At 42.8% G+C, this 12,853-nt stretch overlaps 1 protein-coding gene across 3 annotated transcripts in view; it reads right to left on the reverse strand.

The window, feature by feature from the left end:
• LOC139571188 (caskin-2-like) overlaps positions 1–12,853 on the reverse strand; it is a 90,225-nt gene that overhangs the window by 4,506 nt on the left and 72,866 nt on the right. The window contains exons 9-16 of one of the 3 annotated variants that reach the window (XM_071393804.1): positions 11,802–11,910; positions 11,438–11,532; positions 10,119–10,236; positions 7,660–7,791; positions 6,165–6,254; positions 5,635–5,792; positions 5,404–5,485; positions 9–94 (exon numbers count right to left, since the gene is read on the reverse strand). In XM_071393804.1, the coding sequence (XP_071249905.1) occupies positions 9–94; positions 5,404–5,485; positions 5,635–5,792; positions 6,165–6,254; positions 7,660–7,791; positions 10,119–10,236; positions 11,438–11,532; positions 11,802–11,910 (870 nt within the window). The remainder of the gene's footprint in view (positions 1–8; positions 95–5,403; positions 5,486–5,634; positions 5,793–6,164; positions 6,255–7,659; positions 7,792–10,118; positions 10,237–11,437; positions 11,533–11,801; positions 11,911–12,853) is intronic. The other 2 variants (XM_071393807.1, XM_071393806.1) reach the window with 2 other exon arrangements.

Raw genomic sequence — 12,853 nt, forward strand, 5'->3', positions numbered from 1 at the left:
CAACTCACCCTGCCCTCCAGGAGCTGATCTGGACGCAGGAAGCCACCCTGCTCCCCTGACCGAGTACCACCGCTGACCTGATGACGCGGACCACCTGGGAAAGAGAGAGATAGACAGGGAGATAGGGAAAGATTCAAAAATCACCAAAATCAGGACACCTACACCACCCGATGTCACAGGAAGGCCATAAAGATCATCAAGGACAACAACCACCCGAGCCACTGCCTGTTCACCCCGCTATCATCCAGAAGGCGAGGTCAGTACAGGTGCATCAAAGCAGGGACCGAGAGACTGAAAAACAGCTTCTATCTCAAGGCCATCAGACTGTTAAACAGCCACCACTAACATTGAGTGGCTGCTGCCAACATACTGACTCAACTCCAGCCACTTTAACAATGGAAAATGTATGCAAAAATGTATCACTAGCCACTTTAAACAATGGCACTTCATATAATGTTTACATACACTACATTACTCATATCATATGTATATACTGTACTCTATACCATCTACTGCATCTTGCCATCTTGAGGTAATACATGTATCACTGGCCACTTTAAACAATGCCACTTTTATATGTTTACATACCCTACATTACTCATCTCATATGTATATACTGTACTCGATACCATCTACTGCATCTTGCCTATGCCGTTCTGTACCATCATTCATATATTTTTATGTACATATTCTTCATTTCTTTACACTTGTGTGTATAAGGTAGTTGTTGTGAAATTGATAGGTTAAATTACTCGTTGGTTATTACTGCATTGTCGGAACTAGAAGCACAAGCATTTCGCTACACTCGCATTAACATCTGCTAACCATGTGTATGTGACAAATAACATTTGATTTGATTTTAAATCAATGCACAGAGGTCACAGATAAGTTGGTAGAGCATGGCAACACCTGGATAGTGGGTTTGATACCTGGGACCACCCATATGTAAAAAATGTATGCACGCATTACTTTGTCCCTTTGGATAACAGTGTCTGCTAAAATGGCATATACATTGAGTACACCAAACATTAGGAACACTTTCCTAATATTGAGTTACAGAACAGCCTCAAGTCGTCTGAATGGCACACATACACAATCCATGTCTCAATTGTCTCAAGGCTTAAAAATCCTTCTTTAACCTGTCTCCTCCCCTTCATCTGCACTGATTGAAGTGGATTTAACAAGTGACATCAATAAGGGATCATAGCTTTCACCTGGATTCACCTGGTCAGTCTATGTCAAGGAAAAAGCAGATGTTCTTAATGTTTTGTATACTCAGCGGTGTATCACTAACAGCCTACTGTAACAGCAAGCTGAATGAAGGACTGAGGTAAAGCTGTATTATCTTGTAGATCTGTAGGGTCAGTCAACAGATTACTGCAGCTCACTGAAGAATGCATCTTCACCATTCCTCTCTGTCTCTCTCTGTCTCTCTCACCTGGGGCAATGGTTTTGATCCCAACCTCTCTCCTCCCTCCCTCCCTTCTCTCTCTCCTTCATTCCAAACATGTCAGGGCCCCATCCCCCCTCCAGAGGTGAAGAAAGCACCTGAGTGAGAGGTATTTGGCCCAGAGGGTATAGAGGGAGAGAGAGGCCCATGTGTTTGTGTCTGTACACACCTCATCAACCATCAACACCTACATCCAAAACACACTCATGCTTCTACTCACAAGGCTGACAAAAACAGAGACATAGAGAGAGCGCAACAGTGAGAGAGCGAGAGAGACTGAAAAAGCTGGAAACAGGGAGAGCTAGAATACAGGGCATACATTCAGCACACACAGCTTGTATGGACATATCAATACCATAGGTATACACTGTATCTGGAAGCTAGGCCTAAGCTGAGTAGTGTAGCAGTGAAGTGGAACACAGCGATCACACAGAGTACAGTGTATCACACCTTTATCGGTTTATAAGAATGCTGCCTGAACAGCACACAACCCTCATGTATCACATCTACCGGTTCTGAAAACAGAACATGACGCTTGAATGAAAGGACTACAGTGCAGAGCTGACTGAATAGGACCCTGTCTGTGCCAGTCTTACACATAGTCATGACCATACCCACACTACAAATGTTGCTGTAAACTTACATCAATGTTACACAGTTAGCTACTGGAATGATATATTACAGTACTGTAAAGAGAAATGCATTATGGGGCTCAATGGCACAACAACACTGCTGATCAGAAATGTGTATCCTAATTATCCAGCAGTCTCACTACAAAAACCCGGAATAAATACATATTCACCGCAGAACAGCAGAAAAAAATGCTCAGGTGAAGAAGTAAACAAACAAAACACACTTTAGTAAACAAAACTCTATGGGTCCATACTTAAGAACATTAGAAAAAAGTTTCAGATCAAACTTTTTCTCCATTTAATATGCATCTAACAAATCAAATCGTCGACGTAGTTGCACGTGATAAAACCCTACATAGCTGTTCCCATTACATAACCTGTCACATTTAGCACAATGCTAACCTGGCCAGGTGGCAGTGATTATGTCAGGTAACAAATTCTGCATCAGCCAATTACAAATGTTGACGTAGATGGACACGATAGAAGACTTGTCAAATGGCACCAACACACACATTTCTACTGGACCAATAACTCACAGTGTAGCGAGCCTGGCGCATGGTATTTGTTGCCGTAAGTTTGAATCCCCGGTGAGATATAGCTTTATCCTTTGAAATGTAGAATTACATTTATTTTCATAGTTTGTTGAGAAGGGAAGTGCAGCCAAAACCTTGTATATAATTATATTTAATGAGGAGCTTCTTGGAGTCCCTCTTGTAGACCGATACCTACCACCAGAGCGATACTCTGTCACTTCTCAGAATGCTGGTCTTTAATAAAGTTTAGATCAAAGCTGAATAAATGTCTCGCAATAACTTAATGATTAATTTGTATTCTACCAAGGCCGAACATACCGTATATAATAACATAGTGTAACGTTATTGTTAGACTAAAAACACCACTTAATTTCTTATGTAGGCTACACTTACATGTAAAACGTTTTATATGCATATTAAATTAATCCACTTCGTCACATATGCGTTATTTGAATCGAGCATCAAGGACCAGCAGTGAACAGTTTTTTCCTTAATAAACAAGCTTGACGCGAAGGGGCCTCGAACCCACATCTGGTGTGGATGGACAAAATCAATATGCCTTCGATGGCGCGTTCCCGGTCTACTCAGCATGTTACTGTACCCCGAAGATACAGTCAATCACCTTAGCGGCATACGCCATCCAGTAGCGATGATATTAGTGGTACATGACAGTTATTTGAGTAACTTAAATGTTGTGTAGACCTCCTTTATGTTTTTCCAGTAAAAGCACATGGATGTGTGTTAAGCAAAAAGGTGCGACTTTTGTCATATATGCGAGAACATGCCTTTCGAATTGTGTCTAACGCTAGTAGCCTAGTCAAGAATGCATCTGGCAATATTGGGACTAAACTTTTTAGACCAAGTAAACCTTGAATGTGGAGGTTTAAAATATCCCTCTGGTGACCAAATTGACCTATTTTAAGAAATGCCATTGGTTGGTGGATATAAAGTCTAAGATCTTTGATAGGCTGATGAGGAATTTGTTACAGCATAGGGCTAAATGAGCCAGACAGGCTAACATGTAGCGTTGTATCACGTGCATCTCAAACTTTGAATAATGTTTGCAAGTATGGACCCCATGTATTTAGTTACAATAATGAAAGTTAGCATTTTTCGTCATTCCATCTTTTGGAGGCAGCTCTGCAGAGTTGTCACGAGCTGGCACAGCCACAAAATCTAATTTGAAAACTAACCCTAACCACACTGCTAACCCTAATGCTTAACCCTAACCTTAAATTAAGACCAAAAAGCGATTTTTGTTTTCATACAATATAGCCAATTTTTACTTTAAAAGCTGTCCCATCTAGCGGATATCGCTCGGTTCTGCCTCCAGGACAAGACTCATCCCAATAAACGCCAACCTGCCAAAATAACCTTATCTTCTAACTTGCTACATTTAGCCTGAAAATAGAGATGAAACCTTTTCACCCTGGCTCTCTGACAGACTACATTTGAGGTTGTTTTTTCCTGTTTCTCCAGGTTGTTTAGGTCAAACAACACACAATGGTAAACGTCTCCAGTAAAATTATAATCACACTAAAATAAGAGTAATTAATAGCTGAAGAGATTGCAGATAATAACAAGGAATAGCCAGGAGTAGTAAGTCTTACCCCTCAGGAACAAGGAAAGTGGTGGAGCTCCTGTCTTTTTGCACCGCATCTCTCTGCCTCTGTGAAACTGAGTCATAAACATCTCTCTCTCATCTGGCTTCTGTTATTCTCTTTCTTCTCTTTCAACCCATCTCCAATGTCTCCCTCTACTCTGACTCTCTACTCTGACTCTCTCTCACACACAGACTATGTTTTGTTATTGTCTTTCTCTGTCTGTCTCCTCCCCTTTCTCTCTTAACCACTCCCTCTCTCTGTCCTGTTGAAGTCTTTCTGTTGTGGTCTCTCTCCCCATCCCTTCCTCCTCCCTTCCATGTCAGGAGCAGCTGATAGCGGTTTGTTCAGGCCTTACTCAGCAGAACACCATAAGCTGACAGAATACCTGTCTCTCTCTTTCCTCTTGTCCTATCGCGAACCCACAGATGCGAGACCAAAGACTCACTGTGTCTCTTTTTATTGCTTCTGTAGAGAGCTGAGCTTCTGTCTGTGTCCCAAATGGTAACCTATTTCCTATATAGTGCACTACTTTTGACCAGAGACCTATGGGCAATGCCATTTGGGACTCAACCTCTGTCTTTTATGTTTTGCAGTGAGGTGAGCTGGAGCTGAAATCTCCTCATGTATTTTATTGGTTTATGATGAGGAGATCCATTGTCTATATTGGTTTGTGGAGAGGTAAGTTTCTGTGTTTATCGGCTGTGTAGAAAGCTGGTTTATGAATTGTTGATGTAGAGGGGTAAGCACTGTATTTCTTTCTCATTTCCCCACTGCCCTGTGGCTATAGCTAGCTACTATAGGCCTGGCCTGGGCTAGAAGGTGGATCGTCTGACCTCGTAGACTGAATACAGCTAGTTTAACAGACAAAAAGGCATACAGAATATACTGTATCTACTGAAAATTACAGACAAAATGTCTGTGGGGTTGGCATGGGCAAATGCTGAGTATAAATAGAGAAAGAGTTGAAGGGAAAGGGAAGAGATGAGAGGAGGGTAGAGCAGAAGGGTAAGTAGTGTAAAGTAGGGTTGTGGTCAATTCCATTACAATTCAGAAAGTAAATCAAATGCCAATTCTAATTCCAAATGTTGCTAATTGAAAAGTATTCAAGAGATTTGGAATTTCAGTGTACTTCCGGAATTGAAATGGAATTGACCCTAACCCTGGTGCACAGTAGTGTAACTAACCTGTAGATCCATCAGGTTGTTTGTTGTGGACTGGTCCTACTGAGCGAAACTGCTGTTCTGATTCACCAGCAGAGGGAGCCAGCTACACACAGAAAGAGGAAGAACTTGTTCAGCTCTTTGTGGTCCATATGACTGTTAATAATATGTTTTTCCTGCAACCAAGTGTAACCTTTACTTCAGCTAGTGATATCTATAACATTTAAAAAATAATTGCCAGGTCACTGTGCTCACCTTGGCCATGTAGGAACCCAATGTGGCTGCGGTTTGGCGAGTGTGTGACCCGTTCTGTCCAAAGCTGTTCTCGGAGCTCTGCCCGCTGCCAGCACTACGACTGCTGCCCACACTACCTGCACTGCTGCCTGCACTGCCAACACTGTTCCTGTCTCCTGCTAGAGGGAGAATGAGGAGGGGGGATGAGAGAGGGAGGGAGTATAACATTGTGGCAAAGTTTGCTTCCATGGGCACTGTCACCCCTCGTCAGGGAGGGAGAGAAAGGAAGACAGAAAGAGAGGATCAGTGGAGAAGTGTACAGTACAAGATTGGGTCAAGATCAGGGAATCAGCTGGGAATGGACACTTGGACTGGACACTTGGACAGGACACTTGGAGGGAAACAGGTCAGCAGCATGGGTCTTTAGGTGGGGATGGAGGCATTAATTTGGACTTTATGAGGGGGAGAGGGTGGTACATCTAGCAGAGTGGGTAAACAGAGGGGCACGGGGTAGTCTGGGTAATTGGGTAGCTGGGTACACACACTCTTACCAGTGTGAGAGTTCCTGAGGACCCATATGTCCTCACTGGGGCTAGCTGGACTAGCTGGGGCTGAAAGGAGACTGCCAGGTGTACAGGTACCTAACAAAAACACATACTGTAAGCCAGGGCTGGTGGAGGTGTGCTGGGGATTGGGGGCCATGGGGGAGAGCAGGGTCAGAGGACTCCAGGGTGACTCTCAGCGGGGCTAAGGCGGGTATGGAGTAGGGGGTGGGGGTATTGGGGGGTTGTCAGGGCCCCAATGGAAACAATAGGCCACTTTGTTTCCACAAAATTGACTTAGTGGATGGAGAGGTCGAGAACATCTGGAAATAACTGTCACCTATTTTAGATTTAGTTTTAGTCTTTATGATTAAAATACCTTTTAGTCTTAGTCCCATTTCACCCTTCTTAGTTTTAGTTATTATCAGTTGACTAAAACTCTGGACAATTTTAGTCTAGTTTTAGTCAGTAATTTCTGTCTTATTTTAAGCATTGTAGATTTCACACAAACCTCTAACTTAACTTCCAACATGCACATAATAGCTTCCACTCCCTTAGTCACAGCCAATTTAGTAAATTCATGGTCAGTGATTTCTTTCGATTAAATAATTAACATTTAGGCTATGTCTAACTTCCACGATGTGCACATTCAGATAGCCTTGTCCAACTAGGCCTCCTATCCCCTTGTATACCTTAGCTGGCAACATTGGTATTGTGGCAGATTGTAACCAATGCCAGCCATAATTAACCATATACTATAAAGCCTTGGCTACAGGTTAAACAATTTACAGCTCAGATTTTATCCCCATCATAACTGTCATGGGGGTAAATAACAGTGGTTTCCTTGAAAAGGGGATAATTTGATCTTTCAAGAAATGCCAGAAGTATGTATTACTGTACTCCTAATATCCAACAAATAGCATTTGTTTTTCCCATAGGAAAAAAGCAACCGCAACTCGCGTTTGTGGACGGCGAGAAACCGCATCTGAATGAATAACAGTGCTCGTAGGAAAGTAGAGCTTCTGAAGTGATCAAAGCAAAAATGTCCTACATGAAAGTAAGATAGAGAGTAAACATGATTGTTTATAGTTGAGGTTAGTTACAAGTCAAGTATCCTGGCTTTGCATCAGTTCAAAAGATTTAGGGGTGACTGAAGAGAACGCCTGGGAGCTGTGTGGGAGAGCCGCGCCTATCAGCTCAATCAAATTAGATGTCAATTCTGCCAATGAGAGGATTGCATTCAATGATTGGGCAAAACAGATGAAAAGGAGCTTCATGTCAAATTAAATGCCCATTAGTCTCACGTGTAATTATTGTCTCGTCACATTTTCGGTGACTAAAATGAAAAGTAATTTGTAATAGTTAGTGGTTTTCCCAGGGCATCTCTTCTCATGATCATCATAGATTTACTCAGGAAAAATTGGTCGTTGAATAGCATTTTTTGTCATAGTTATTGTTGATGGAATTAACACTGGCGTGTGGGTGTGTGCATGCTTGTGTGTACCTGCGTGGTCGTAGTACAAGGTGTAGGAGTCATCAGTCTGGGGGGTGGAGCCAATACTGGTGGGAGGAGCTCTGGACAGGAAGTGCTGCTGCCGTTGGCTTGGCAATGAGACCTGACGTGAGAGAGTACCCCCTGCAGACCAGAAGCAAAACACAACCACAGAGCTTAAAGCGGTGGTATTCAAATTGTTTCTGTGGGGATGCCATTTTATCCACCAGAATTTCTGGTGACCCCAACACACCCCAAATCTAATGACAACCTTAAAAGCGGCACGTTTACATTTTTACAAGTCATTACATTTTTATCTCTCTTATCAACATGAAAATAAAACAGTAAGTACATTTACTCAATAAAATAGTATTTTTCAAATTATCTTTAAAAAAAAAGTTTGTATATTGTCTCGTACAATAATTTTGTCGAACGCACAGCAATTCCCCCGCGACCTCACTAAGGATACCACTAGTTTGGATACCACTAGGGGTACCCCGACTTTGAATAACACTGGCTAAATTAAAGGATGGAGGAGGTGTGTGTGTTTGCAACTAGTACACACCGAGGATATGTATCCTGCATTCTATCCTTACAGATTCATAAAACCGCCAAGGCAGCTAAATATATGTATGAATCTCCAAGCTCCTTATGTAATAGCTAGTGAATGAATGTGACAAAATGGTGGTAGCAAAGTGGTTCAGCAGGACCTTTCATTCCCATAGAGGGCTTTCATATCAGCACTAATGCTGAGGGAGGCTTACTAGGCTCTCAGTGTGTGTGTGTCCACGAAAGCAGTGGGATGCTGACATATCACACACACACACACACACACACACACACACACACACACACACACACACACACACACACACACACACTCAAAGGCGAACACACGCACATTTCTGACTTCGCCTCTGATAAGTTTGCTCTCATAGCAAGGACCTGTCAACGACTCAACTGAGCTTTCAACTGGGATTTCCCTTCACACACACAAACTTGTGCACTCACACTTCTAACGCAGTCTCGGGGGTTTAGAACTGAGCTGACACTTCCCAATCTGGCCCTGCTAATCTGATTAAACGGTGTGTGTGAGTTTGTGTGTGTGCCTCCGTGTGTGTGTGTATGTTATTTGAGAGTTTATTTCAGGACCTCTAGCTCAGTTAGGGCTGCTGTTTGGTATACCGATGGGTATTTACAGCTGTATAGTTGGTGTGGTATTCTATTGTTGAACCAAGCTACAGTGGCAAGAAAAAGTATGTGAACCCTTTGGAAATACCTGGATTTTTGCATAAATTGGTCCAAAATTTTATCTGATCTTCATCTAGGTCAAAACAATAGACAAACACAGTCTGCTTAAACTAATAACACACAATAATTATACGTTTTCAGGTCTTTGTTGAACACACCGGGTAAACATTCACAGCGCAGGGTGGAAAAAGTATGTGAACACTTGGATGTAATAACTGGTTGACCCTCCATTGGCAGCAATAACATCAACCAAATGTTTTCTGTAGTTGTGGATCAGACCTGCACAACGGTCAGGAGGAATTTTGGACCATTCCTCTTTACAAAACTTTCAGTTCAGCAATATTCTTGGGATGTCTGGTGTGAACTGATCTCTTGAGGTCATGCCACATCATGTCAATCGGGTTGAGGTCAGGACTCTGACTGGGCCACCCCAGAAGGTGTATTTTCTTCTGTTGAATCCATTCTGTTGTTGATTTACTTCTGTATTTTGGGTTGTTGTCTTGTTGCATCACACAACTTCTGTTGAGCTTCAATTGGTGGACAGATAGCCTAACATTCTCCTGCAAAATGTCTTGATAAACTTGGGAATTCATTTTTCCGTCGATGACAGCAAGCTGTCCAGGCCCTGAGGCAGCAAAGCAGCCCCAAACCATGATGCTCCCTCCACCTACTTTACAGTTGGGATGAGGTTCTGATGTTGGTGTGCTGTGCATTTTTTTCTCCACACATAGTATTGTGTGTTCCTTCCAAACAACTCAACTGTAGTTTCATCTGTCCACAGAATATTTTGCCAGTAGCGCTGTGGAACATCCAGGTGCACTTTTGCAAACTTCAGCTCTAACCAACATCTCTAATCTTGTGTCATTGATTGGACACCAGGTTAGCTGACTCCTGACTCCAATTAGCTTTTGGAGTCAGGCCTAGGGGTTCAAATACTTTTTCCAACCTATGAATGTTTAAATGATGTATTCAATATAGTCAAGAAAAATACAATAATTTAGTTTAAGCACACTTTGTTTGTCTATTGTTGTGACTTAGACGAAGATCAGATCAAATTTGATGACCAATATATTCAGAAATCCAGATACTTCCAAAGGGTTCACATACTTTTCTTGCCACTGTAAATGTGAAGGTATGTGTTTGTGGCTGCATGCATGCACGTGAGTGTCTGGTGTGTACGCTTCGGCATGTGTGATTTATGTGTGTGTGTGTGTATATACCTGCTCTCCTGCTGATGACCTCCACTACAGACGGAGGGAAGTATCCAACCCGGTCCGTTCCTCTCTGGTTGTCATGGATATAACCTTTCCACCTCCCGTCCATGTGCTGCTCCAACACCTGAAATCAACCATTCATCATTCAGCATTATAGCTGTGCTATTTGTGTGAATGTGTGTTGATTATAAGTGGTTATTGGTCAACTTCTACCCACAGAATGGTCGCACCACCGGATGTGAGAGCTGTTACATTGAAGTCTAGGTCGTAGTCATTAGTGCACACAGTAGCAAACAGTTTTAGAACGATAACAAGAGTTTCTTATTGACAAGTTCAGGTAGTCCCTCCCCGTTTCAGTCTGTTTTCTTCTGTTTGTTGAGTGAATACAACCCTGCTTGTGCTGTACACATGAAACCCAACATATATGCATAATATCTAGTATTCTACGCCAAATCTATCTCTATGAGTAACGGAAATGGACTTATTAACATTCCAATGAGGGCAGGGTGTGTGTGCATGTGTGCAAGCTTTTGTGTGTGTGTACAGGGTTAGAGAGGGCTAGGGCAGACAGGGTTGGCACAGGACAGGGTACAGTACACAGCATCCTCACTGTGTATGTGTGCCAGGCCAGCTGAGTGGATCTATGGAAGACATGCCCCAGGGAACACTACAATGGAAGAGCTAACACACACACTTTCTGAGCGAACACATACACAAACAATTTCTGAGCGTGTCTTAACAAATACCCAGAGGGGCCAAAAACAAATATCAGACAGTGTAGCTAGCACACTGAAGGTATGACACACACACATAGCTTGCAAATGGGAATATCTCAAGCTATGGAATGCACTAACTAATGACAGACTGACAGGAGCGTGTCTTTGCCTGCTAGGTACCTCAGAACAACCTCCAACTCTACTCTAACTTCTTACACAGTGTAGTCAATTAACCCTAGACATACTGCCAACAGAGCAGCATACCTCACACCATAATTACAAACAACCCGTTGACAACTTAAGAGTACACCAAATTACCACAAAACTCCACACCTCACTCCACAAACAAAACGTCCACAATGTACAGACTTACACGCTTAACAGTAGGGCACACCAAATTACCGTCAGACACTTTAAAATATCTCACACCATAACCACAAACCTCTAGAAACAAACTCACAAGTACACAGATTTCCCCCTCACAATGCAGCTACCTCAAGACAGTAGTTCTCCTCATTCAATCTAGTTCTGAAAGCAGCTCAGCCTCCAGGGCAGGAACAAATGTGATTGTTTACTTTTAGGTACGAACACAGATGCACGCTAGTGTACCATAATGAGGTCTCCTGCTCGGAGGTTGAGGGCTGTAGGGTCATGAAGGTTCCAGTAGTCCTTCACCGCTCTCACCTGGAGAGACCCTAACGCTTCTAGAGAGAGAACGAGAGAAAGAAAGAGAGATAGATGTTAGAGAGAGACGGAGACAGCGAGAGACAGAAAGAAAGACCGAGAGAGAGAGAGGAATGACATATTATAGACCAAATCAGAACAAAGCAATACTCCCAGGGGGAAAATGTCTAAAAGCATGAACTGGAGAATGCATAGGAAACAATCCACCACCCTGGGAAATATACAGTGGAGTGGTAGGTCCAGAAATCCAAGAGAGTAATATGTAGGAGAGGAGGCCTATCTATCTCACCTCGTAATAGTATCTTGATGTCCTTGCTGGCTGATGAGGTGGTGAACTGGTTAACGTTGTCCAGAGCTGTCTGGTTGTACGTGTTACATAGGTTTACATCAATACCAGCCTGCATGGGCGGACACACACACACACACACACACACACACACACACACACACACACACACACACACACACACACACACACACACACACACACACACATCGTTAGTCTCCAAGACACAGCATGCACACACTCCCTAAAAATGATGGGTAGCTGCAGCACAATATGGCGACTGGAGTATGGGTGAGTGGGTGTGTCGAAAGGAGTGGGTGTATGGAAAGCGAATCAGCTAATTGGGCAGATTTGTTGCCATTCAAGACCATTTTGCGTGGCTGATTGGGCTGCACTATGAGTGGATAGAGGCGACCAATGCACCGGTGTTGTGCCTGCCTTCCTACTGGGTATCACGGTCATGTCGCCAGAGGTAGCTAACATGCCAATTTTTTTCTCTCATATGAATTTATTTCAAATAGGAAAGCAGTCTACACAAGAAATAACTAATATTGATAACCATCTAGATGCCACCTTGATACATACATACAGTCTATTAGTCAATGGGGAGGGCATGAACAGCAACTACACAGCAACAACACCGGGACACAGTGCCCTTTGCTCCCGCTTGACAAGCACTACTGTCTGGCAACGGTAAGCACACACATACAACGCATGAAGCAACAGTACACCCATCATCAATACTTAAATAAAAAAGAAACAATCGTCAGTTTTATGACTGAAAATAGCTCACATTATTCCTTAACTCCTTTGTCCGTGTCATGTTTGGATAAGACAGAAACCGCATCCAGTCTTATGCTTTTTCAGCAGATACCTCAGTGGATGGCACCCTATTCCCTATATACAGTGGGGAGAACAAGTATTTGATACACTGCCGATTTTGCAGGTTTTCCTACTTATAAAGCATGTAGAGGTCTGTAATTTTTTATCATAGGTACACTTCAACTGTGAGAGACGGAATCTAAAACAAAAATCCAGAAAATCACATTGTATGA

This window comes from Salvelinus alpinus, chromosome 3, assembly GCF_045679555.1.
Source record: "Salvelinus alpinus chromosome 3, SLU_Salpinus.1, whole genome shotgun sequence".
Lineage (NCBI taxonomy): Eukaryota > Metazoa > Chordata > Actinopteri > Salmoniformes > Salmonidae > Salvelinus > Salvelinus alpinus.